Here is a 27,724-nt window from a genome sequence, read left to right as displayed (position 1 = left end):
GCACATGGCTAAGCAAGATAATCCCTGCAGGAACAGATGTCTTTGGAGACAGTCCCCGTCTTTACCAATTCCCCAGGACTGAACCAGGAACTTTCCTCACAGAAGCAAGTTGTAAATTCTCTTAACACCTTGTTTGATTCCCAAGGAGATACCCGATTTTATTTTGGTTTGTTTTTTTAAAACGGTTTTGTTTCTGTTTCAAGAAGGTCACCCAAAACCCACAGCACAACTGAGGCAATAAAAATTTGAGACAGAGAAATACATAAGGTGTTTTTTAAAGAAAAGGAAAATAGCACACTGATCGAATACCAACTTTTTAAACTATTACAGGTTCACTAATCCCCAGTGCAATTAGTAACATGGATGAAAGCATTAGCCCAAATCCCATTTCTAAGTCAGAAGTGTTTGTTTAGCAATTATACTCTCACACAGCTACTGCTACCCATGCTGTGAGCAGGGGTGGGCTGAGGCAGCTCACGTGAAAAGCTGAGTCCTGAACTGATGGCACAGTATCTTCATCTCTGGAGCTGAAGATTTTAGGGAGCTCCTCATGTGAACTGCTGTGTGCTGTGCTAGATGGCCTTTGCAGCCTTTCACATCCCAAATAAAAGCCTCACATTACAAGGCCCAAGTTCATCACGTCCTTTCTCAAGTCACCATTACAAAAAAATAATTTGCTTCCAAAGTAAGATTTCTGCTCCTTGGACGACTACAGCGGTTTGTGTGAAATTTTAATATGGGGTGAAAATTGGTGGATCGACACATTTTGCAGGAAAAAAAGAAGAGGTGGATCAAATTGCTAATGGAGACATATTAAGTCGTGCTAAGAAAGGAATATTTACTCCAAGAGAGAAAGGCAATTAATTTATGCCATTTTGATCAAAGAGCTGCCTGCTAATCGGGCTGCTCCCTGCTGAACTGCAATGGATTCATGCTGCTCCAGGAGTCACGTGAGGGCTGCGAGCTCGAGTGTGCACAAGTGCAACTGCTCTCCTATCTCCTCCTTTGACAGGCAAAGCTACAGAGAGGAGCCCAGTCTGTGTGCCAGACTTCTATTCACGCAGCTCACAGAAACCCTCAATTCACTGTGCAAAATTCACAGTCAGAGGGCTGCAGGGTTTTTCCAGCTAATTAATGTAACTAATTAGAAGGGACAATACTCCCTTCTTGCAGGCTTAACTGAACAATGAACGGAGAGATGGTGTTCATAGCCCGCTCTGCCAAGCTAAGAGTGAAACCCAGCATTTGTGTCACTTTGCAGAATCACATTCTGGGTCCACTGACAAGTCCAAGCTAGTTCGGCTCCCGGCTCCCACGGGTTGAGCAATGGATTTCCAAGTGTGTAGTATCCATGAAGTACCAAGACAGCACCTATCTCCCTATAGCAAAGAGGAGGTATTGCCTTCCTGTATTTCACCCTCTGAACAATTTGGGAAAGGTAACTCAGGCTATAAGACCAACCTGCAGCACCCAGGTTAAATACAGCAGAGGACAGGTGACAGGCTTTGTTCTCCAGTACCTCACTTGGAGACCAAAAATGGCATCGATTCCAATTGGAGAAACTAAGAACGTAACTATACAGGCAAAGCCTGGAAGGGAAGGAATGTCATTTGGTGAGAAATAGCCTCTGCATCCAACCCAGAGAAAGGCAGATTGAAGTTCACTTTCTTTTAAAAATACATTTAGCACCCAAGTTAGCTCAGTTTCCTTATGGGCAGCCTTTGGGGAAAACAGAACCACAGGATGATCAAAGGCGAAGATTTTAACAGCTAAAAATGTCCTCGTTTTGACTCAGGGGACAAGGTAGAGAAAAGGAAAAGAGGGATGCTAGATTTCACCCTGGAGCAGCTCTGGGAAGAAAACTGTCACCTCCCTGGCACTCTGGTCCCCCGTGGCTCAGCTCATCCCTTTGCAGAGGGAGGTGTGAGTCTGTGGAGGGGTGCAGCCCTGACTGCCCAGAGGGGCGGGGTGACCTACCCACGCAGAGGATGTTGAAGCAGAAGCCCTGGGACGTTGACTTGTTGACCAGCTGATCGGGGAGGCTGTCGAAGCCCACGTGGCCAGAGAGGGACAGGTTCCTGAGGTCATCGTTCTGTAAGACCAAGAAGGAAAGCATTTAACAGGGTTGCAAACCCCCTGTCAGGGAAGAAGTCCTGTCAGAACTCTGTTAATGACACAGAGTTTTAGGGACACAGCATCTTTCTCTTAGGTTTCCCTCCCAAAGTACTCTCCTTTTACTTCTACCCAGCTCTCTGCCGTGGGGCTCAGGAGCTCAGACGTCCCTGACCCCAAGGCACGCAAACACCACCGGACTGTTTCTCCGTGCCTGTCACTAGTAAACCATGATTCTGTACCCATCTGCAACACCCAAACATTTTTTTCTGAGGCCTCAGCATCCCTTTGGCAGGGCCACAGCAGGACATAGCTCAGATAGCAACAGCGCCTCTAGAGCCACCTAAATGTCTCTCCAGCTCTTCTAGGCTTGGAGCAGAAGGGAACAAAGCGAGCGTGCTGCTCTGCTGTGCCTCGGTGTACAAATAACCCATCTGACCCAGGGTGACAAGGCAGGGCACCGATCCCAGTGTTTCTTCCATGACCTACAAAGCCCCCGGTGCTGCCTCTCCACATCTTCAGCAGGAAAAGAAGCCAGGCCAGGGAGCCCCAAGGTGCCAGTCACACCTCGTGACCCGCTCTCCTCCCGGCTGCTCGGGGGGCCTGAGCTGACAACATCCAACACCCCAAGGCTGTGGAGGGGAACAGGGCAGCACAGACCCTGCACAAGGGAGGTTTGAAACAGCTCCAAGATTATATTTAGGAGTTCTCCACAACAGCTGTACTGTAATTCACAGAGAAGCTTGGAAAAAGAAGCCAGCCCAGTTACCTCTTCCCTGGCAAATGGTGGTTGTGCCAATGTCCTGAGCACAGGTAAAATAAAAAAATCCCCATCAACTTGGCAGACCTAGAGCAGCTCTGCTGTTATTTCACATATTTCTCCCAAAGTTTGCTTTGTCCTTAACTTAGAAAATACTAACCTTCCTCCAAACCCAAACACTTCCAGCACAGTCACTCCCCCAAGGCCATATTAAATTACAGTTGTGGGCAGCCTCAGCCTGGTTTAAAGATGCTGGAAGCAGCAGCTTCTTTTCCACAAAATCAGTGGGCTTTGGACCAGACATGGAAAAAGACACTCTTTGGGTGATAAAATAAGAATCAAAAGCAGAGAAGGACTTCCTACTCTCTGCACAATTGCTGAGCAGCTCCACTTCCCCCCTCAGAACATAAAGACCAGCCACCAATTGTAGGAAAAAAACAATTACATCTGGGCTGAATGCTGATGAAAACAGACTCAGACTCAAAGAAATACAATAATTCTCTGGGAGAGACAACATCAAGTGAAAATGTCTCTGTCTGTGCCATCACCATACGGCAGAAAGGGGCTAGGGGTCCTTTTCTGCCACGCTGACAGACAGGGCCCAACACCTGTATTAGATACTCGAGCCTTCTCCTAGCACCTAAACCAGGTTTGTCTGAAGGCTTAACCCCAATCCACCAGCCTGTTCACCTCCACCCCTCTGTGGACTGACAGCTATTCCATCAGCACCACACCACAGAAGCTTAGTGCGATTGAGAGACACCACCTCCTTCACTCAGGCTGAGTGAACAACACAGGAGAGACCACTGACCCACAACACTGATTCTCCTGCAAAAGCCCCAGGCAGTGGAAGGAGACCCCGGCATTTATATGTTATGTGAATGGGTTAAATTAAATATTTTTAGCATTAGTATTTTTAAAACACCAGTGGGCTTGGGTTTATGATGAAGTGAAGGGAGCTCAGAGCTGATCCCAGAAAGCAGTAAGTGCCCATGACTCACAGGCTTCACAGAAAGTGGTGGGTGTTGAACATCTTTGAGCACCAGTCTCTCTTTCCCTGATATATTTTGGGCAAGCAAGTACTGCCTCATCACCAGTTACTCAGCAGGAACAGGAGTTACACTCATCTCCTGCATCTGTGTCAGTTATTTTTTGCTGCAGACCTTCTCGGGTTTATTTCCCTCCCCTGCTTTTTTCCCTGCGAGCGGCAAACATCAACAGTGGAATAAACCCCTGCAAACATCAACAGTGGAATAAACAAGAACTACCCCTGCACTTCGCAATGCTGAGTATTTTTCACAAGCTGCGCTCACAACGGGGAGCAGAAGCACAGTCTGATATCTGCCCCAAACACCAGAAAGCTCATGAAAAGCTCCGAGGCCCGAGGCACAGCCAGAGATGAAAGACAAAGCCAAGCCTCCACCTCCCTCAGCGTTCCCAGGATGCAGCACATCTCCCTGAGCGGAGCAGAGAGAGAAAATAGGTGCAGTTCTGCACAAGTATCACAGACAGGCATTTCGGAGGAGGCAGGAGAGCCAAAGGAACTAGGATTCTAAACCTTTCTCTGCGCCCACAAACAAAAGCATCGTGTAACCAAACAGTGAGTTCTGCAGCACAGAGATGGGCTTGGAAAGTACACACAGTTTTTGGGGAGCTGTAGAGGAATCCAAAGGAAGGATCCAAGGGCTGCATAACCTCTTACATTGCAGCCAGGCCTCCGCTCCTGCTTTTACCCCCTTCAAGGGGATAGCTTTATCCACATGGAAAGGAAGCCAATGCTGGAGAGCAACCCGCCTGATTGCTCAGGGTATCTTTAGCAGAACAGGCAAGTGATTCACGCATTCGGTCTGGCAGAACAGAAGTGTTTTAACAACAAGGGGATGCTAAGTCAGATGGCCCCGCTGCTCCGGCTGTGAATCGCCCCGACAAGCTCCTGAGCACAGTCAGTGGGCTGGGTTTGATCCCAACTGAGTCATCCCACCGAGAACTGGGCAACTCCAGCTGAAGAGGAGGTGCAGGCTCCCGCCCCAGAGACAACCCCAGAGCCCCCGTGTGCACCAACAACTATGCATTGATTTATTCCTCTCGCCACACGGCTCTCCTTCCAGAGGAAGTCAGCAGTGCTGCTCAGGCACTTCACCCCAAGTGCAAAGGCACATCAGCACCCTGCCTCACTGCCTTCTTCCCAAGTGCATTCCTCATTTTCCCGCAGCGGATGAACAGAGCTCAGCACAGCTCCTCTTCCCCCAACACTGCACCTAAACACACACCTAGACTAAAACACCCCCTCAGCTGTCCCTCACAGAAACTCAGTCCTTGGAGATGCCTCAGAACCACAGACAAGTCGCTGTGTCTGGAAGCACTGACCTCTTACAGGCACACTAAAAGAGTAACTGTTTGCCAAGCACCTCTCTTTGCTCCCAGCTTCAGGAACCATGGACAAGATCAGCGTGGGTAAAACTGCAGCTCCACAGACTCCTGGAGGGATCAGACAGTTTGCACCAGACACACTGCTAGATTTGGGCGTCTGCATGTTCTCAGATGTCAGAGAACAGTCTTTATTTTTAAACTTTTACCTTTATTTTTAAACTCTTCCTTATGACACCCATGTCGCCTTTACTGAAGACCACATTATAGGGCATATATTCCCTCCCTCTTCCCACACCATCCAGGAGCAGGAAGCAATTCTGAACCTCCAGAGCTGTGTGCTAACCCCTACAAAAACTGCAGAGCTACATGAACAAATAAATGCTTGTTTCTTGAGAAAGATGCTGATCACTTGACTTCTCCTTCCAGAGAGCCCTACAAGGCATCCCACAGTCGATATTTCTTGGGTCAACAACAATCTTTGAGCTGCTGTTATCACAGCTGCTGGTTTTAACTCCAGCAGAGGAAGGGAGGGGGTAAGCTAAGCAGAGACAAGGCACAGCATCTGCCTACCTACCATCACTATAAAGAGATTTATCTTCAGGAACCCATGTTCTAGTGCTCTTAATTTTAAGGGGGTAAAAAAATGCCTTGCAAAAGACAAAAAAGGGTTTGCAACCTCAGAACCCTGTCAAGGCTATTTTGCATCTGTTGTTCTTCATACACAGCTCCCGGTGGCAAAAGTTTTGTAGGTGAAGCAATGGTGCAGGGGATGCTCTGTGGCAAACAGTGGGTCTGCCTGGATGGAACTCACTGAAGCCACATAAAACAATTCAGCTGATGAGGCACGTGCAAGGAGAGAGTCAGCTCATTCCTCCTAAGCCACAGCAGCTTGGCAGAGCGAGCAGGGATAAAGGGGAAGTTATTCTCCTGGTCAGTCAGGAACAGTGCACGGTCTGTGTGCACAAGGGGATGGGGAGATAAAGGTGGGCCCTGCGCTGGGACGTGCATCCCTCCTCCAGAGGCAGCACGGAGCAGAGCAGTGTCCATGCAAGTCACAAGCTGTGTGGTAGCTGATCAGAGATAATGCAAAAATTGCTCTTCTCTTGGGTAGGAAAAAAGCACCGCTCCCAAAAGGCTGAGGAGGGCAGATCCCCAAGGACATGTGCAGTTACTGCCCCGGTCTCGGGTCTGCTCTCCTCGCTCAGGACTTAACCATGGTGACGACTGTTCCCCCAGCCCCAGCAAGCTTCTGGCTGAGCCTCTTTTGCCTTAAGGCTGCTGGCAAACCCTCCCCTCGGCCCCTCCTGGCCCAGGGCTGCCGGCGGCTGGGGGTCAGCTTCACACGGCCTCCCAAGAGTTAAAGAAAACAAAAACGAGCCTCAAATTCGAGAGGGGGAAAACGCTGGTATGCAAAATATTGAGCTCAACCACAAATATGAAGCAAGTGTTTAGTTATTTGAGGCCACACGACTCGGGAGGCACCTTTAAGAAATTCTAAAAGCTCTTATTGTTGTCAGCAGCTCAGGGCAGCAACATTTTTGACCAGTTACTAGGCACACGTTCTTGCATTTCTGAAGTCATCTTAGATGCTACATCCAAAGCCAGGGACCTCTGGGATAGTTTTGTCTGCTCAGACAAAAACACAGCTCAGGGACGAGCAGAGATCACAGAAGCAAAGAGCAGTCAGCAAGAGACAGATCTATCATACCCTCTCCATGCCAGCAGGGCACCGAGTATTCCCACTGTCTGTGCCAGAGCCAAGCTCTCTGTTCCTTGAAACAGCATCCACAACCCCCCTCCCCTTCCTTACAGAGGCTTAAGGCATGGTCAAACCCATAACTGCTGCACAAGGGAACTTAGGAACAATGGTACAGGGAGAACATGAAGAGCAGGAACAACTCCCTTGCCCTCCTTGCCATGCAGTGATGCCACAAGGAAAGGGCCCATAGCAATCAATCAGTTCCTCAGCTCATCAAGAGGAAGGACTTTTTGGCTGCTGTTTCAGGCTGTGATAAGTGTCATCAGCAGAAGAGGGGGAGTTCCTGTCCCCATGCTGCTGGGCTGGCTGCAGGATTGGGCAGATGGCTCCATAAGCTGTTGGGAAGTCTGGGAGGTCCTTAGTTGGTTCCCCCCCTCCCTTTTTCCCTTCTCTCCCAACAGGGAGAGCAGACCCTGTGGAAGGCATGTTCTCATTCTGCACATGAATGTGTCAGTCAAGGCCTGAAGATCCATGCCTCCCACCACCCCAGCAGTGACTCACTGCTGCAGCCATTGTCCCGGAGGGGTGGACTGCAGGAAACCATCCTGCTCTTCCTGGATAAAAGCTGGCACCAGCTGCAGCTGCTCAGGGACACACAGCTTCTCACCAGGCCTTTGTCCCAGCCCTCCAGCAATGTCTGGAAGAACAGCAAGCAGCCAGGTCTCCCTACTCCCAGTAACAGGGAATACTGTCGGCAGTGCTATGCCGCAGTTGGCTCCCTCGCTCAGCAAGCAGGGAAGTCACAGGGAACACAAAAAGACTCTCCTTGAACATGCCAGATTTTCCTTTTAATCCCCGAGAATCACGAGAGCACAAATCAGGGTAGCAGAAAAGGTTCGTCTGTGGGAGGAAGACTGGAAGCAACTTGTCCAACAAAGCACTGGGCAGAGCAGATGGGGAAGGGCAGGTGTGGGTCCAGTGCCATCCCCCCTTGCACCGAATACTGCTCTAACAGATAAAACCCTGTGGATCTGTGGAATTACCAGCCAAAGGAAGCTGCCAATGAGAGCAAGGAAGGCTCCCCGAGGAGATACCCCCAGAGAGTGGGTGATGCTGGACACGCTTCCACTGGCGCAGGCACTAACAGAGAGCAGCGCTGCTCTCTCCAAGGCTGGCTCCCTAAACGAAGGGCAGGATGACACAGGGCACAGCCAGCAGGCATCACAAGCTGCTCCCCGGCCCGATGCAGCCCACCCAGCCCCATGCCTGCCCCGGTCCCAGCTCCCCAGCGCGGGCTTGCAGCAGTCCCAGCACACATTGAGGACACGCTTCCCGCGCCTCTGAGGCACGCGGGCAGGGAAGAGAGGGGACTGCTTACATTGGCAAGCTGCAGGAAACCGGCAGGAGCACGGAGGAAAAAGGATACAGTTGCATTCTTCTGGAAAGAGGGCAGTCAGCAAAATCTGACAATTCAGGAGTGGCTGGAGAGAGCGGGAACGAACATTTGTCTTCGGGCAAAATGTTTGGCTAAAGGTCAGCACAAGCTCAGAGCACTCGCAGTTCCATTTATGCCAAGAACTGACATAAAAGACATTTTCCTCCATAGGTTTCCAAAAACCACGGGCCTTTCTATTTGGAGTAAAAGTGACTAATGCTTCTAACAGCCCCTGATGTCACAAACTGCTAACCAGCAAAAAGAAAAAAAAAAAGCTGGACTTGGGGGATGATAAGGAACATATGTGCATTCCAGCAAGGCTTGTAAACTCACTGCAGGGAAAAAAAAGAAAAAAGGAGAAAGGAAGGAAGGGGGGAAAAAAAAGAGACATAATGTGACAAACAAGAATGAAGACGATCCAAAGGCAGAGCCCAATGAGAACCAGATGCTATTTGCTTCTCTGGCCGATGTCTCTCCTGACAGCAGACAGCATGCAGGAAAGCATGCTACTATATGGACATTAGAAACACTTTGCTTGCTTGCTTGCTTTCAGTTCTTTTACCCTTTTCCAGCCCTTCTGGCTACACAGTCCCACACCACCACAAATACAGATATAGTCCAGCAAGGCAGCAGAGAGGAAAAAGCCAACAACAGCCATTTCCTTCTGTATTTCACCGTCATGCACTTAAAATAGCCCTGAAACAGCTGCACCATGGGCCCTTAAATAAGTGGATTTGTAGTTGGCTAAAAGCCTTTAGCTGGAGGCACAGCACAACCTGGGACAGAGGGAAGGGTGATACACAAACCCAGCGAGACTCCCAGTTACACTCACACAGGCCAGGAGCAAACTGGGACACTGCTCCCGGGCACAAGAGGGTAGAACTAACACAAACCTGGCAACCTGATGCTATTTTCCTCCAACCTTCCCCAGGCTTCCACCAACCGCGCTCCAGTCAGGGGTGTGAACACAACCAGAGCACAAGAGAGATTTCAAGAAAGGAAAGCAGCCCAAAGGCCTTGCTCACCAAGCTGTAACAAGGCAGCACTGTTCCAATACATGCTCAAAGTAAGGGCTGCTCTGGACACAAAAAGCAGCAGTTTTCCTTGAGGTGGTGCAGGCACCAGCAGGGCTGCCTTGCAGCTCCTTAACCCTGTGTGTTCTTTCCTGAAAAGCTGCGGCCACACATCCAGGGCACGTTCTGTCAGCTCCTATTCAGCAAGCTCCAGGGCTGAAAAGTGCCCCACATCGTGCTCAGGATAATTAATTAGCACTGGACTTACAGCCAGGATCCATGTTAATACAGCTTCAGGTCATTCATTTACGAGTTCTGAGTCTGGACTAAAGAGTTCAGATTCATCACAGCAACTGTCTTCATATCAACATCCTAAGATAACACTGATATACATACAAACATAGCTTATCCAATGTCCAGGTACCACAGCAGTGTGTATAAACAGGTCCTGACTTCAAAATAACCACCACCCAACCCAGCTCCTTGGAAAACCCCTAGCAGGGCTTTCAGGGTCTGAACCAGTGCTACACACACACTGGAATTCCCCAGGGAAACTTTACTGGTCCAGCATCAGCAAGGAAGTATAAATCCAGTATCAACTGGATTGACTTCTTAAAATCATATGCAACATGCACATGCATATATGACACTAAGGTCACTAAATAAAAGGACCAGAGAAAAATATTTCAGGTTTAGCCAAGTCCAGTGTTACTACTCTCACCAGCAATGGGTACACTTGAGTGTGGTTCTGACCAAGTAATCAGAAAACAACAACAAAGCAAGCAAACCAGCTTTTAATGAGTTCATGGCATGGTCTAATACACTGAGTGTTGAGTCACAGCCCTCACATCTGCTTTGAAAAGGAAAACAGAACACACAGAGCCCCTTATGGTACACAAGCTCTTTTAGGGCACCAGAAAAGACACTCAACATGAATAAGAAAAGGTCAGCGATCAAAGAATATCAAAGACTACAAATATTGTTGTTTGCCTTAGTGTGCAGTTTTCCAGCTTCAGCAAGAAGGACAGCAGAATTAAGTTGAACTGAATCTGCACTCAGAGGAAAAGGTGAAGGTCTACTCAATTCTTTAGCTGACAGTTTTGAATCATCACTCCATAGACTTCAAGCTCTCAGCTGGCTCAAAAGCAACAACGTTCCCCACCGGCCTTCACCAAGTCTTTGTTCTTCTGCCTTAAACAGGGAAAGCCAACACTCAAGTTTTTATAAATAGGAGCAATTCCCCATTTCAATTGAATGACTTCCTTCCCTTCACCTCATTAATTCCAAATTTTTGTGGTTGCCTTGGAAGACTGTTTTGTCTTTCCAAAAAACTTAACTGGCCAGAGTTCCTCCAGAGGAAAGCACATCTGATCTAGGTCCTCAGCACAGTCATAACACCGGCATTGTTAGGAGATGGGACGAGAAGGCCTCTCTACACCAGGTTTTTTATCCCCCTCAAGTCTTGCTGCACTGATAACTGCTACAGAGACCTCACATTTCTGGAGTCCATCGACAGTGAAAGACAAAACATTCTTCTCACTGCAGACAGGAATGTTCCCACAGTCCTTTCCACATCCATTACTTGCTAAGGGGCAGGATCACAACAGCGTTTGATGGCCACTACAATCCTGGTGATGCTCCAAGTCATAGAGAATCCCTGGACAGGACACCGGCAATTGCCCAACACACACTGCAGACCATCTGAACTCCATAAATGTACAGTTAAACAAACATTCACAGCACCAGAAGAATGGATTAACTCTCTAGTCACATGGAATCGGAGGATGAGCTTTACAGCTCCAGTTTTTGGATTGCATCAGAGATAAACCTTTTATTCTAGAGATTTAACCCAACTCTCGGAAACATAAAGAGCCCCACGCTGCCTATTTTCTGCACTCAAGTTTATCTTGAGTTATTCCTCCCCACACCCCAAAAGACAAATAGCTTTCCTAGCACTCAAGCTGCTCTTGACAAACTAACACAGTGTGAAGGACTTGACAGAAGGACAAGTTCCCACAACAGCACAGCCAAATGCCCTCCTGCACCCAACCTCTCTCTCCTCTCCAAAACACACAAACACACCAGCCAGGAATCCCAAAGCCCACAGTGGCCTGCAAAGGTGGCTCAAGCAGCACCAGCACCCTACAACAAGAGAGGCTTGTACAAGTTTTCCTGCAGGAGATGAGGGATCTTTCCCTCAATTACAGGCAACGACACCTCGGGCTTGTCTGACAAGGTTCTTTTGCCAGGACCTATTTTCCAAACACCTCTATTACTGCGGCAGGAATTCCTGGGGAATAAAATAAATAGTTTCATTGGTGCAGGTGGGATTTCATTGCGAAGGCAATGAGGGCACACCACAGCTCAGCGGATGCACCGGGCCCCTGAGCTGTTGGAGCACAGCTTCCAGCCCAGGGCTGGATCCTGGCAAGAGGCAGCGGGGCTGTGCCAGCACCGAGGGCAGGGAGTTCATCTGCAACCAGAGCCCCAATTCCTGCCCTGGGCTTCAGCTCACAGCGAAGGGCTGGGCACAACACCGTAAGTCAACTTCTCTGTACACAGTGCAAAGCAACAGAACAACTTTTTACCGAAATTTGTGCAACCTCCCCGTTTTACACCAGAAGTCTCTCAAGTATGCAGTAAAGGCAAATGTCAGGGTTAACACAAAAAGCAACGTCGCAGGGGAAGCAACGACAGAGCAGAGCGTGCTGTGCTACAACCTTTATAATCTGCCACGCAGACCAGACACACAGCCTGGAGAAAGCCTTTCCTCAGCAACTCAGCGCTGGAAAACAGCAATTTCACATCGTCACGGATTTCAAGCAGGTTTAAAGCAGATTTATTAGTTAAATCCTAATAATGCAAATAAAGTCAGACGCAAAACCGGCGTAAGTTGCCACATATGGAAAACCCTGCCCACAACCCCCCTTCCTGAACGTCTGTTACTAAAGCACAAGGCTGTACAGTTCCCCTGTCCCTCCTTCCCCATCCCCAGGAAACAGCCAGGCTGGGGCTGTGAGGAGGACAAGGCTGGCTCAGCTGCCATTTCAGTAACCGATTTCTGTCCAGTAAAGGTCCTTCTGCAATGTTTGGGGACAGGGATATAATTGAAGGGGTTGGAGTTTCTTTCCTTTTAAAAGTCAGTCTCCAACAGAGAGGCTGCAAGTCCCCCCATTCACAGCCAGGGCTTTGGAGGCTCCAGTGACACCCCTAAGTCCCACTCCCACACTTCCCCTCATTTAAGCAGGTTCAGATGCTTCCAGTCCCTGACTCTTCAGCCAACTGTTATGTTTTCATAAGCTAAGTTTTTCTTTGTGAATCCCTTCCATTTTTGCTCTAGAAAAAAGGGGCATACATCTCCCAAAACAAAAAGATCCAAATGGGAACTGTGTAAATGTACAGCACAAAGAAATAAGCAAAAGAAAAATATTTTCCCTTTGGCCCTTGCTACGTTTTATTAACACTAAGTATTGTTTGAACACCTACATGTAGAAAACAACAACACCTAAAGGAAAATTCTAAGAGTCTTTCTATACAAACTTACATTAGTGGCTACATTCCAGATGCTAATTAAATGCATCCTGTAATAATAAAATCCTCTTCTGACTTACAAATAAGGACTTGATCCAAAATGTACTATCAGCTTCGTGTTTGGTGTGCCCTGCCGACAATGGTTCCAGAACCAGCTATTTTTCCCCAAGTCCTCCATCCCAACCGAGTTACAGCAAATCTCCTTGGAGCCTTCTGTAATTAACTCAAATCCACAAGGATCCTCACAGGTAAACAGTGCCCATGAACTTTTGCAGAGTGAGACACTTGTGAGGGCTTGCAAAGGGGTAGCTGTGGCACAAGGTGCCCCTCAGTTGTGATGCTATGCTTGGTTATTAGAACCAGACTCCAGTGGTGTTTTCGGCCCTGGCACAGAGTGGCTGGATAAGCAGAGAGCAAATAAACCACAATTAGTGGGAGGCAGGCCCTGATCCTGCCCTATGCGCTGTCAAAGGCTTCCCATCCGCATTCCAAGGCTCCCAAACACCTTTGTGAGCTGGACCTTTGGCTTCTGGTATCTCAGTCCTGCTCGGCCTGCAGTGTCGCGACAGTTTAATTAAAAGCAGGAACGCAAAGCTGGAAACAGGCCGGGGAAAACTGCTGGGATCCCATCCGGCTCTGGAGTCTGGGGCCGAGGCAAGGCTCCCATTCCTTCAGGTAAAGGGACTGAGCTGCCTTGGAGCTGTGAGATCAAGCAATCTGGCATGTGCCCAGGCAGTCCAAGGACCTGAAACAAGGAAACTGTCTTCCCCAACGACAACAGTACTTCAAAAGGTGCTTGGGAAAAGCCGGAAGCTAAAAACATCTCCCTGTGTTGTTCCTCACTCCTTGTTTGGTGCACGCACAATTGGTGTATTTAATACATTTCTGCAACTTCTGAGTATCCTGCCCAGAGCCCAGTGCAGCTCTGCACAAGGGCCAGGCTTTAGGAACTAAGTGGGACACTTCCAAACATTACCCTGAGCTAATCCAATGTTATTTTTCCTGCAGCAGCCTGCCACTCACAAGACCACTGGCAGAGATTTGCAAACCACTGGCATTCACCCACATTCTCTGGAACCGTGTTCTTCCAAATTCATAAATTATTCCATACACAGGCTGCTGCAACATCCATTAGCTGTTGGTGGAGCCCTGCTAAAAGGTTAAACCGGAGCCAGTATCCACCCTCACAGATTAATTAATGTTGGCCACCACATTCTGCTTCCACTGTCCACCCCAGTCATGTTTGCCCTTTGAAGGGAACGCAAAAGCAGATGGATACAGACTTCATTTTAATTTCTGCCCTCCTGTCAAGACTTGTGCTGTAACAACCCACGCCACTGCTTGTAACAGCGCAGTGCTAAACAAACCCCACAGCTCCAATGTTTTTCTCCCATAGAGCCCCAAAGTGAACAGAACCAAGTCTCCAGTGTACTACACTCCTGCACAGCCCAGCTGCTCAGACTTGTCCTGGTCAAGCTAAACACAGAATTCCAAGTCTTGCAGCCTTATGAGTACACACAATATATATTGGACTCCACTTGGTTAAACCCACAGCTCAAGGACAGCTTCTGGAACGGAACACTTTGCAGGGCTGTTTCTCTGAGTACCAACAATAAGCTCTTTGCCATTAGCTTGCACCTCCCGCGGTTCCTTTACACTGTAGCTCGGTGCGCTCACGGTGCTGGATTTCTCCTCCTGGAAGCACCGGGACAGGCAGCAGGGCACGTGAGGTATCCATCCGTGAGCCAAGCACTGAAGTGTTCAGCTTGGCCAGCACATAGCACAGCGCAGCCGAGCACGAGTGCTGCGCGGAGCAGGAGCGACTGTGACAGCTGAGCAGCGCTGCTGCCGAGAGCTCCACGGCACCGGGCTCCGGCTCCCTGCAGCAGCGAGGCTCCAGAGGCCTGACAGAGCAGGTAAAGCCTGTCACAAACTCACGGAGCCAAACCCAGGGATTCGGGAAGACAAACAGACCCGAAGGCGCCGCTCCGAGCGAGCGCCTCCTGCAGAGGGCTAGGGAAGATTAGTTCACATGAAGGAGCTCCCTGCTCTGACATGCTCTACGGCTCCAAGTGCTGCAGATCTGCCTATCCCAAAACTGGGGCACAATTCCCATGTGCAGAGCACGTTTTTGCCCTTGGCTCAAGTTATTTAATGAGAGATATCAAAGCAAGGGATCTGCTGCTGCATATTCCTTATTAACAATGCAGACTCCACCTCCACATCGCTGGGGTCTGACAGGCAAATCACTGCTCCAGGAACTTGGGAAGCCTTCCAAGAGGAAAGCTAATGCCCAGCTCTTCCTTCCATGGTTGTCCAGGAGGAGAAGCTGGGTTTGTCCATGGTTGAGGCTCCCACTCTGCACATCACACACCAACACAGCGCAAGCCTGTGCCTGCTGCAGGCCAGCAGCGCATTCCAATCCCAGGAGAGTCAGCAGAGGCCGGAGCAGCCCTTCCCTGGGCACATGAGGTTTGAATTCACATTTTCTCAGGTCACTCAGCCCCTAAGGCTGCAAACTGGAGCATAAACCTCAAGAGTGGACCTGCACAATCTTCCTACTTACACATCCTCCTACTTAGACAGTACCCCAGAGGATGGCAAACATTCAACCTTCTCCATCCTCCTTCCTACCATCCAGCACCACTGCACTCCAGACACCGAGCCATGACCCATCTCTGCAAGGCACAGCACCAAACTAGGAATACCAGGCCTCTGCCCTCAACAGCTTTTAATTGCCCAGATGCTGCAGCACACACACTCCAGGAAAGTCTCATTTACCACAGGTGGTGTGGATGCAGACAACATCCACACGCTCTTCTCTTGGGACTTTTTACTGTGCATTTTACACGGGGACCAACCACCTACTTCATGCCAGAAACATGGACCGTTTTCTAGCCTGTGTGAACTTTACACTTCCCCTCAAACTGAAACCACAACAGCACGTAAGCTGTATCACAGCTAGTCTAGATTTATACTTCTAGCTTTTTGGCTCATCCCACTGCAAGAAATCATCAGGTTACTTGGTTAGGCTATGAAAAAATACTGCTTTCCTCAGGTTATATCAAAACCCATAATGCACATCCCATTGGAAAAACACTCTTCTGAGCTCCATTCCTGGCGAGACCAATCCTGGAGGAAACGTAGCTGTGTACAAAAACAGACAGGAGTCACACATCAGACTACAATTTCAAATAATATTTTGCTTAAACAACAAAACACCTCAGGCTTTCATGTTTAAGCAATTCTGGGCTACAACAGAGAAATTAACTGCGACTTAGGAATGCTCTATGTGAAAATTGCCCTCAATTGCATTACCGTAAACCCAGAGAAACAAGGTCAGAGTTACTCATGCTGCTCGCTTTTAAACCCTTCCTCCTTATTGTTCTATCTCCTCGAAAACATAACGTGCCTATTACCTTATTTGAATAGTTATTTTCTAGCAAGTGGTTTTAATTAAAAGCATTAGTCTGGTAATGCCTCTGCGCCACAAGATCTCACTCCACTTGGTGCAAGAGGGCGAGGTTTGCAAAGGTGACTGTGGCTGTGCTATTATTTCACTGATCACAACTTGGTAAGACAAGGCAGGGAATTATCCTCTGCTTTACTTATGGAGAAAACAAAGGCATTTGCCCACGACCACCCACCAAATCAGAAGGTGGAACACTCGTAGCATGCCAGTCACACAAGCCCTAAGCCCAAGTGGCTCTTGTAGTTAATGTTCTAATAATTAATAATTGCTTATCTCCAAATGCTGAATAGTAAGAGTGCTTTCCACTAGGGTGAATATCCAGCTACCTGGAAACACACAGCCCAAGGTCCCCTGACAGCACTACTCAATCATGTATCAGAAATCAAAGTGAATCGCTCTAATTGTTCAGTGACCATCAGCTGTGCATCCCAGAAGGAGAGGCACTTCTCCCAGAAGCTGTTTATTTTCCACTTTCAGGCAGCTTCTTTGTAACTCAGAGCACCAGGAGGGTTTACCACGGCCTCCTCAAGAGCTGCCCCTGGGCCCCAGCGGACACTTCCATGCAGGTTCTCCCCAGCAGGAAGCAGCTCCTGGGTCTGGTGCTGCATTCTGCCTCCACTGGACACCAGGGACTTGGGTTGCAATCACCAAACCTTTGCCTTCCCCACAAGACAAGGGGAGGAAAAAAGACCCCACCAAATTAGGTCAAATGCTCCTGAAAAACACCAATTACTTTATATATAGCGATTGCACCGCGGTGTCATTTAATCTCAGCTTGCCATTGTCAGATATCAGCTGAAACTCCCTGCTTTGCTCCGGCTGCCATATTAAAGTGCCACGTATTTAATATTAATGAGGCAGATGAAACAGAATGAGACTAGGCTGGCATTTTCGGGGATAAAAGAGAGTTTGTGGCAGAAAAGCATTCATTTAAAAGCACCAGGGATTTTTCTTGGCTTGGAAGTTACATACAATATATAGGAAACCAACAAAACCCTTTTCAAATGTAATTAAAAATCTTAATCTGATTCTATGAGCTAACAAAGGCACTCATTGTTTCTTCTGTTAAAAAAACACAACAGCAGAAAGTTGGGTTACCTGGCCACAACTATGGGAAGCTTCACAGATAAAGTCGCTGAAACAGGATTTCAACAATTACTTCCCCCCACACACACAGTGTCCATACCCTTGTGCTCACACTCAGGCAAAAAATCTCAGAGCTCAGAACTCTGACTGCCCAAAAAACAAGAGGCACACTGAGACCTGCCAGAGCCCAACCTGGACATGAAACAGATCTGAGGGAGGAAAAAGCAGCAGCCAATGGATGTGGTGGGGAAGTGGTGTGATTTATCACCAGCGCAAGTCACCAGACGATCTGGCAAAATCCCTGCTCCTCTGGGGGTCTTGCCATGAAGATTTGAGGGCTGTGCATATGTTCAGTCCCAGATGGCTGCGTTAAGCCTTATAATCGCTGCCGGCATGTAAACGCGAGCAATACCTGCTCACAGTACGACACCCTAATCTTTTAGCTGGAAAGGCTGACAATAAATGAGCACTGGCTCCAATTATTTAATTCAACAATTTCTGACAAAACCAGTCTTGACACCTCAAACTAGGAACAAAACAACAACAAAGACTACTGAAGTACCATTAGCCATGGTGTTTCTACTTTTGTTGTGCGGATACAGAAAAATGTAACTCTACCAATTAAAAGAAAAGGAGACAGAACAAAAAAATCTTGAATCATACAAAGAAACAAATACAACTATATTTATGCACCACTTCTTTACTGGCGTTTCCTACTGTACATTTCCTGCACACATGTGGAGGATGTGGGGAAATACATTTTACTGCAGAGCGATGCCAGGAACGAGTGTCAGTGATAAGCTGGCACCTTCACCTTTCCAGGGTGAAACTTTTTCATTTCCAAGATGCTCTGCTGACTGCCAAATTTTGCCCCAGAAAAATTAAGCCAGGACCATCAGCCTGACATTCTTCATTCATCTGAAAGCTGCCAAAAGCTCCCAGGCTGACTCAGACTGGAGGAGAAGGGTTTTCACAGAGGCTGAAAGGAGATGATTTGTGTGCTTCAAAACGCAAAGATGTGGCTGTGGCTACAGCTGGGAACCTCTACCTGGAAGACTAAAAAGCAGCCCTGCAATTCTACCTCTCCTGCAGTTCTCACTTTTGTACTTCCCTGGGAATCAGCCTCCATTCTGCTCCGTGGAAGAAGGAAGCACAAGCTCGTGCAGTCACCAAGCAAGCCATCTACCCAACTTGCTCCTCTCCCACCTTCCTTTCCTCTCCAGACAAAGCAGAGGCTGCCTCCCCCAGACTGCCAGAACCTCCATTCAAGCCGTGTTCGGTGCTTACACAAAGCATTTCACACACTTGGTGCAGTCACCACGTGCCTGGCAAGCAGTTTCTGTTGATCCTCTTGCTTACACAGGACACTGTCCTTCACTTTGCACCCACAGAACCCACCAGGGAAACACCCAGGCTCGGCAGAACACCTGCAGAGCCACGGACAGCCCTCAAGTCCTGCAAGTCATTCACAAAAGATCCCCCTCAGGACTCAGAGCACTTTCTCGCTTCCACACCCACCACGTGAGAGAGGTTAATATCATCTCGGAATGAAATACATAATATCCATGAAGATTTCCAGGAACAATTTCTACTAGAACTACTGCTCTGCACAGGAATCCATTCTCAGGAGTCGCTGGCAAAGCAGGCAACAACTGTGGCAAAACCAAAACGTTTCTAGAACAGGTCTTTTTCTATTAACTTGTGCCAAGTACTCATGACCAGATCTGGTAAAGAAATAACCAACAATTACAGTACTTCAGGAACATAATTCCAGCAGCTAAATCCCATCTGAAAATAAATGTGGGATGCAGAAATGGCAACAGAATATCATTAGACAATAAAGATCTAAAGAAGCTATAAGCTGAGATGGAAGAAAAAAACCCCAACTCCCCAAAAACAGTAGCAGTCTGTGCTTTGACAACACTGTATGTGGGATGCTACTATGGAAAACAAAAAGCTTAAGCCTGCAAGAAAAGATTTATCTCCTTCCTATTTTGAGCAACTTCAAAGCTCTAACTGCAAATTCAGATCCTAAGGCTACTTTGACACTCTCCTAAACACAGGCATAGGGTGTATTTTTAAGTAAGGAGTCCCAAAGATAGCTCAAGACTTATAAATCAGAGCTCAGCAAAATACCTGTACTACCAGGGAAATGGCAATAATGGCCCTTGGACTGCAGCCCATGCCAAGAGAGCATCGCTTACATGGGACAAGCAGAGCACTCCACAGGGAGAAAGCTTCCAGAAGGGCTAAAGGAAAAGCACAGGGAGCTGCTCCCCCTTCTCACGGCTCTTTCTCCACTGCCTCATGCCTGGCCAAGTGGACCTTGCCTAAGCCACATTAATCACACCTGCCCGAGCTGTGGACAGGAAGAGCTCTGGCAACTCTTGCAAGTCCTGCCCACACGTCTAAACCAGGCACCATGATGTAGAGGATGGGGAAGGGCATCCAGATGGGATGAAGGAGCATCTCCTATTCCCATCACACAGCAGCATGCAAACTAGCACTTATATTGTAGTAATCATGAACAACATTTGGGGTTAATTTTTGTTACCACCGCTCTGAGCTAAGAGAGCAAGACCCTGAAGTTGGTTTTGTGGCTCTGCTCTGGAGCACCTCCAGCAGAATTAACGCTGAGCTCTCCCCACGCCGTGGTGTTTGTCTGAACCATTATTCCGCATCACTTACTCCAGTAGGCTGCAGAGCTGCTCACAGGGCTGGAAGCACAGGCAGCTCAAGAGCGTACCTAAAAAAAGCTTCAAATACTATTGGGAGGCTTTTTTGTTTATTTTTAAATCACCTGCTTGCATCCAACTGTTCTACACAGAAGCTGCTCCTGGATCTTTCCCCGCAAGAGCCACTGTAGCTTGACAGGACCAAAGCCTAGAGCCAAACCACACCAAGGACGAGGCTGGGAAAGGCAGGAGCGTTTGCCAAGCCAACAGAAGACCCTGTCCCCCTGGCATCTCTCCTGCAAAGCAAGCCACAAGCTACTGAGCAGCCTCGTGACCATGCTCTAGGAATCACCTCAGGAGGAAGAGCCACAGAAAGAGAACCAACAACCCTCAAGTGACTCGAGAACAGGCAGCCAGCCAGTCAAGCTTTCTCTCTCTCTCTCGGGGGCTGCAGGGGTGGGAAGGGCACATACAAAACATGCCCCAGCGCTGAGTGAATATTTTACTTCTCAGATTCATGCTGGTTACTTAATCAATCCCCATCATTATTTTAGAGGCCCTACTCAGACACTAGAATTGATTCCTGATCATTTCATCTACACAAAGTAAAGCCTTTCCAAACATCTCCATCAGATCCTGACTCCTGGTCAGCTCCTTTCGTGCTGGAAAAGCTAGAGGCCCTGAGCATGTGGTGGGCTGGACACATAACCTGCCCCACACCCAAGACTGTGCTGAAAAAAGGCGAGGAGGAGGCAAGTTCCCACCATTGTTAACATCAACAGGAGCAACAAGAATTGTCTGAAAGAATTTCCTACTGCGAACAAGGTGCTGAGGTGAATAAAGGAAATGAAGAGGTCACGCACTAGAATACAGTTCTCTGTGCACCACCCAGGTCTGCATCCCTGGTGCAGACAGCTGAGCCAGGCCAGGCCCAAGCAGCCCCATTCAGCAGCTGAAAGCAGGCAAGGAAGCCAAAACCTGTGCCCTGGCCACATCAGCAGCCCCAGCAGGGCCACCTAAGCCCACAACACGTTCACTGTGACCAGATACTTAGCTACTGGGAGCACAGAAACACTCACAGAGACAAGGGGGCACCCCCTTTCTTTGTGCTCATCTCTTGCTCTACCTTCCCGTCCCCCTCTCCTTCCTCCCCTCCATGGAAACCAGCAGTCTCTCATTATCAAGTATTTTTAAAACAGATGGGAGAGTGCATTACACTGTTTTAATCTCTCAGATAAGGTTCTCCATGGTTCCCATGTCAAATCTGCATTGCAGCTTCACTTTCCCTCAATTTCTGTTTGACTTGGAGCAGGGTGTACATCACTGTAAACATGAGTCTCGCTCCTGTAACAGACCAAGCTCCGGTTCTGTAAACATTTGGGATAAACACATAAAGAGAAGGGTAGGCAGGCCAGAGCCCTCTTCCACGCTCTGATCTACTAAGAACCCATCCCACACTGGTCAAGATGCTGGGAAGTAACCCAGGAGGAAGAAAGGGGTCCCATATCTAGCACACCTCAACCGTTTCCAGACTGCAAGTGTCTTATCTCACACTGAGCCCAGATGACCATGTGCATCCTTCCAGCCCGGTGCATGTTTAAGCACATGCTCGGCTTTCATCAGCTGAGAGCTCCCAGGGCAGCTCCCAGCACCAATCCTGCCAAAGCTTTGCTTATGCATGCCTTTACATTTACATACCCAGAGCAGGCTCCATTAAGGCAAATGAAATTACAGGCAGCGCATTACACATGTGCCCTCACATCTGTGGGATCAGGGCCTAAAAATGAAAGCCGCCCATCCTACCAAAACACGCCCTGCTCAGCTACAATTAAACACAGACACTTCAGAGCAGTTTGCTCAAGTTATTCTTTATGCATGCTTTTACAATTAACATAATGTCATATCCTGCCAGGACGTAAAAGGTTGTGACTCAGGAATGTTATCATCGTTTTAAGTCAAACTGACTCGCTTTTGGTTTCATTCCTTTCCTTTCCCCCTTCCTTTAATTCTCCCTCCAACCAGACGCATACCACTCAAGGCTCCACTTAATCACATTCTGCAAGAAAGTTGCAAAGCAAATCTTCACCAGTCTTGCCTTGCTCTAACATATAATTAACTATTTCTTCCAACTCCCTGCCACCCTCCCAGCAACACAACAGCAGCAGGCAAAGTGGGAGCAGACAGGATTAGATAAGAAGATACGCAAGACAAAACACCCCCAATGCCTCCCGAGTGTCAGCCCACTGTCCTTTCTTCTCTTATCACCTCAAGATAAAACAACTCTTCTTCAAAAAGCAACTACACGGGAGGGTGAAGGGTCTGCCCACCAGCTGCTTGCAAAGGACGCCGAGTGCCCTCGTCCTTCCCTCTCCCACACGCACATGCTTCTCATGCTGAAGGATGCTTTATCCTGCAGCCAGCCCCACTGGACTGGACTCAGCAGCACACACACACACAGGGATTTGGTTTAACTACTGCAAAACCCTCTGTGGATGCTGCTTTGGGATTGCTCATGGACTTGGATTAACCAGAAACACGAGAGGCTGAGTGACAGCACGAGCTTAACATAATGACAAAAAAATAAAGCAAAACACATACTCAGGAACAAACAGCAATCACGTCTTGCAGTAAGCCACGTTCCTCAGCCTATTAATGCTGTGAGGTTGCTGCTCCACACAAAGTGAAAAGGCTTGGCAATACCCTTCAGCCTGCCCTAAAAACCAGCTGAAGCCATGATTTCAATGCATCTTCTTACACTGACAGACAAACTTCAATTTCCAAGCATGCTTCAGACCTTAAGATCAAGGAATCATTTCAGAAGAAGCTTTACAAATAGCTGATATAATTTATAGGTATTCTGTTAACAAACATCAGCTCTTATTTTGCTTAGCAGCATAACTTCCCCACCTCCAGTAACACCATTAAACCCCATCTCCATACATTTGCTTTGCCACATCAGAGGAACATTACAGCCCCGCAGATCCACAAGCACATAATAAACGCCAAAAGAAACTGTCTCATTCTGGTCACATCTTGAACGCAGACCATTCTCTTATTATGAGAAGGAGCCACATTCAAGTCCTCGGCTCATGGGCAACATCTGGGTTACTTGCAAGCACTGAAAAAGTTGCTGGGAAGTCGGTCAAGTCTCTCCCTCCCGCGGCCGACGATGCACAAAAGTGCATTCAGTCTGGTCACGGTGGAGTTTCATTCACGTTTCTTCAAGCTGGATGCAAGAGAGACTCGCCTTTTTTTTTCCGGGAGCGGCATCTGCTAGTTTTTGTAGGTTTAGGCTTTTTTTCTTTCTCTCCGTAAAGGAGAAATCTTTTGTCCTTCTCAACATGCACGTAAAAAAAAAAAAAAGACTCCCGACCACCACATCCCGAGAGAAACGGTCACGCTGGAAAACGCAAGACACGCGTGCCTCTCGGAAGACTTCCACTCCGGGACTGGCGTGCCTCTCCCGCCGCAGCCCAGCGCCTCTCCCCAAGGGATGCAGGCACGTCCCGCCCGCCCGGCTGCCCATCCCGCACGGGGCACTGCCCTGCCCGCTCCCAGCTCTTCCCATCCGCGGGAAGCGGCGGGGCAGAAACACCCGCGGCACAGCACTACCGCACAGCTCGGTCCCGGCGGGCGCAGCCCGGGGACCACCCCCGCCGCCTCCCCGCTGCCCGCGCGGCTCGGAGCGCGGGGCTCCGGGACGAGCTGCCCGCCGCCGGCCCGGCCCCGCCGCAGCCACGAGCCGCGGGCCCGAAACGGAGACAAAAAGTTTTGCGCGGGCCCCTCCGGCCCCGGGAAGGGGCAGAGGCGGCGGCGCCCCGGCGAGCCCACCGCGCCCCCCGGCATCGCGCCCCCGCAACCAGCCGCGGGCACCGCACCCCCGCAACCCCCGGCTCCCCGCCGCCGGCAGCGCGCCCCCGCAGCCCCCGGCCCCCCGCCCGGCCCGCCCCCAGCCCCGCGCTGCCCCCGCGCACCGCCGGTCTGCCCACGGCCACGGCCATCGCGGTGCGGTGCTGAGCGCTGCGCCCTGCGCTGCCGGCCCGCCGCTCTGCGCCGCCTGCTAGCACTGCAACATGGCCACCCGGCGGGGAGGGCCCATGCGCAATGCAAAGGGGCCGGGCGGCGAGGCGGGACCCCCCCGGCCCTCCCGCGGGCACAACGGGCAGCGCGGGCGGCCGGCCGGCGCCGCCCCGCCGCTCGGGGAGCCCCGAGAGCCGGCTGCGGCCCCGCGGGGCTGCGCTCCATCCCCGGCGGTGACTGCGCTAATCCCTCTCCCGCCCGCGCCCCCCGAGCCGGGCCGCTGGTACCGTCCCCGTCACCCCAGAGGGTCACTCTCTCCCACCCTGGCAGCCCCGCAGCTTAAAGCACAGCCCCGTGTGCTCCAGGGATCCTTGATGGCCAAGCAACCGACCGACAAGGTTCTGCTGCCACCAGTTCGGTGAAGAACGAGGCTGGGGATTCGGCAACGAGATACTCGTAACAGAGAGGCACACAGGAGCCCCTGACGCCCTTGCATAACGACACAGAGGGCAAAACTTGACACCTCGCTCCTCTCGTTTCTCCGAGCTCTCCTGTGAAACACACATTCTGTTTTTCAACCAACTGGGCATACCAAACAACAGCCATGGCGGCCAGTCGCTCTCCCACTCCACAAGTGATTTCCAAGGACGAAGTGAAGCCCAGCTGGCTCCTTGCCGATCCACCTGATAAAACACTTAACATCCCGGTGCGAAGCATGACATCCCTTTACCTGCAAACGTGGGAGTCTTAGGGCTAAACTTAATATGTCTGCTTGCAAATCTTCAACCAAGGTAGTGATGAAGCCCTGCAGTGCTTTGTGAAGCATAAAACCTCAGAAGGCTAGGGAAGACACAGACCCAATTTGCTGCACACATGAAGGATACATTGAACTACAGACATATCAGAGCTACTCCCATATGTGAACATCCACCCAACCAAACCAAAAAAGCCAGCAGGATAAAAGCTGAGAGCACCTCCTACAAGCAAACAACCCCAGGGAGCAGTAAGCAAATAGACCTCAGCAATGCACTTACCATTTGTACACTCTTTGATATCAAGCTCATACCTTTTCCCTCCAAAACCCATTTTTGTGGGGCCACGAAGAAGCACGTGGCTGTTTGCCGAGGGCTACAGAGTTTCTCCTTCCTGTGGCTTTTTTTGATCAGGTTTGGAAGAACTCGGGAGCTGATCTTCCAGAGTGGTCACCCCCAGCCTGAGGCAGAAACAATGGAAGTGCACGAGCACTACCCGGCCCCGCCGCCCATCAGGGGCTGAGCGTCTGCACCTGGGCAGTGCCCTTAACTCGGCACAGCTGCAGCCATCACTGGCACAGCTGCTACACCAACGGACCCTGAGGGGGTTCTACCCGGAACGTTCTGGAAGCAGAGCTGATGCAGTGCTTTTATGACACACACATCTTAGGTGTTCATGCTAATATCCGAGGGAGGCTTCGATATTAGACTCATTATTGCTCTTGTAGCAAACTCCTCCCGCACACAGGGCTCCAGGTGAGGAGGTGCTGAGCGTGCCTGCACTGGGAAATGCGCTCGGACCAGTGCAGCCCCTAGTGGAAACACCCGACGATCGTATCTCAAGAGGTGTCCTCATTGCACCTGTGGGTGAGGCAGACACTGCTTCCCCTGCTCTGAATTAGAGGCACGCATGATACTCCTGCATCAGCACAACTTAACCAACACGAAAATCTCCTTCACTCGCAAACCCTTGATGTGACTCACCGTGTCCTTCCTTGGCCCGGGGCTGGGAGAGCTGTGGTCGAGTTGCCTCCACGATACTCAGGCATACACACTTCCCTGGGTATGGCTGTTCATGCTGAAAGAGCAGGGGAGGAAAAAAAAAACCATCAACACCAAGAAATGTTCTGCAATCTTTCCAGATCTCAGTTAGTGTAGTTCCTTGCATTCCTAGTGTTCACTGGGAAGAAGCAGACCCCTAGCTCCTGAAAGTTTCATAACTGCTGCTAACAAATCGTTTCCCAAGAAAAGGGAATGGCCAGTCCCTCATCCTAGAGACCCCACAGGAGTTTTTTCCATGTTTCCAAAGTTGTTTGACATCATTTTGTAGACACGGCAGGTCAGCGTTTAATGCCCTTTTGTATCAGTTGCAGGGCAATTTGTCAGTTAAAGGGGATGAGAAGATACACAAGCAGACACAGAAGTTTGGTAACTTACCTCCTGTTTATGAACAAACACGGGTACATAGCTCACTAAAGGCAACACCTTATCACACAACAACAGAAAGCTACCAGACTAAGTGGTGGGCTTATTTTTGATTCTTTCATGGTGAAGTAATGCTTGGTCCTGCCTCCGTTTTGTGATTCTGACTACCATGAGCTCACTCAAATTTCACCCAAAGAATCAAGAGACCTGCTGTTGAGATGGGAGTAAAAACCCCATCTGAAACCAGGACAATGTGATATCATGGAGAGCCTCCTGCTTATGCTTCAGTTCATTAAGCCAAAGCAACGCTTTCGTAGTTGTATTGTCATGTACCACTGTTGTTTACTTGGATTTTTTATCTTCACAACCTACCCTCCTTTCTTATTTGTGATCACAACTACACCATTATGCTCTATTCATTTCATCTCAGACGCCTCCACTGAGAGTGTGCTGCTAACAAACACTGTTTTGACTGCAATCCAGGGCTCATCAGAAGAGGAGGGAGAAACATATTTATGCCTGGAAGAACTGCATCAAAAGCACGTACAAAATGATAAAATATGAACATAAGCCTTTACCCTCTTCCCAGCACCTGTGCCCTACCCAGATGAACACCACTGATGGGATGTAGCTCGCACACATCATCTATTGCAATCTCTGCCCGTGGTTTGTGAGGGTTTGCAGCAGGCTGGAGGATATTCCAGCTGCTTACATGACAGGCAGCTAAAAATATTTATGGATAGCTGGGAGCCTGCAGCAGAGATGGTTTCTGGAGCGTGACTTAGGGCCTGATCCAGACCTCTTTAAAGCCAGTGAGCTTACACTGAGCTCAGTCCCTCCACGCCTCTGTTCTATGATGGTAAGGCAGAAAATCCAGCACACCTTCTCTCCTAGACTTTCCACCCACTATCCACTCCCCAGACTCCTCGGGGCAGGGGCTGTCAGTTGTTTGGTGCGCACAGGGCACGTTGCCCACCGGGGCTCTGACTTTCCCCATCCCTCTCAGCTGTTACAGACACATTTGTGATAACAGAATTAGCACTAAAGAACAACGTGAGATCCCCACACTGGTACAACGTGTGTCCAGCCTATCTCAGCCCCGCAGCGGATACAGAGATGAGATGAGATATGATTTGACTGCAGGCACTCTTGGTATTTGTATGTGGTTGTCGTACATGGGTACAATCCCACACACTTGTAATATCAGCTCACTCGAACCACAGCACGTTCATGACTCTTTATTGCCAGTTTTCCTAAGTAGCTGAATCACAGGGCAGTTCAGGTTGGAAGGCACCTCTGGACACGGTCTGGTGCAGTCCCTTCTCAGGTGTCCCATGGAGCATCTCCTGAGAATGGAGACCACAACCTCTCTGG

At 49.4% G+C, this 27,724-nt stretch overlaps 1 protein-coding gene across 6 annotated transcripts in view; it reads right to left on the bottom strand.

Annotated features, from left to right (window-relative positions):
- The window catches only part of SEPTIN11 (septin 11), a 73,935-nt gene that overhangs the window by 25,260 nt on the left and 20,951 nt on the right, over positions 1 to 27,724 (bottom strand). For 3 of the 6 annotated variants that reach the window (XM_039384350.1, XM_027741150.2, XM_039384349.1), the window contains exons 1-2: positions 25,208 to 25,275; positions 1,978 to 2,092 (exon numbers count right to left, since the gene is read on the bottom strand). In XM_039384350.1, coding sequence (XP_039240284.1) covers positions 1,978 to 2,092; positions 25,208 to 25,237 — 145 coding nt within the window. In that variant the 5' untranslated portion in view covers positions 25,238 to 25,275. Of the gene's footprint in view, positions 1 to 1,977; positions 2,093 to 24,127; positions 24,213 to 25,207; positions 25,276 to 25,909; positions 26,004 to 27,724 lie in introns of those variants that run through there. The other 3 variants (XM_027741154.2, XM_027741152.2, XM_027741151.2) reach the window with 3 other exon arrangements.

This window comes from Pipra filicauda, unplaced genomic scaffold (genome assembly GCF_003945595.2).
Source record: "Pipra filicauda isolate LSUMZ 115617 unplaced genomic scaffold, ASM394559v2 scaffold347_size1265977_pilon, whole genome shotgun sequence".
NCBI classification, from domain to species: Eukaryota; Metazoa; Chordata; class Aves; order Passeriformes; family Pipridae; genus Pipra; species Pipra filicauda.
This window is presented reverse-complemented; position numbering and strand designations above follow the sequence as displayed.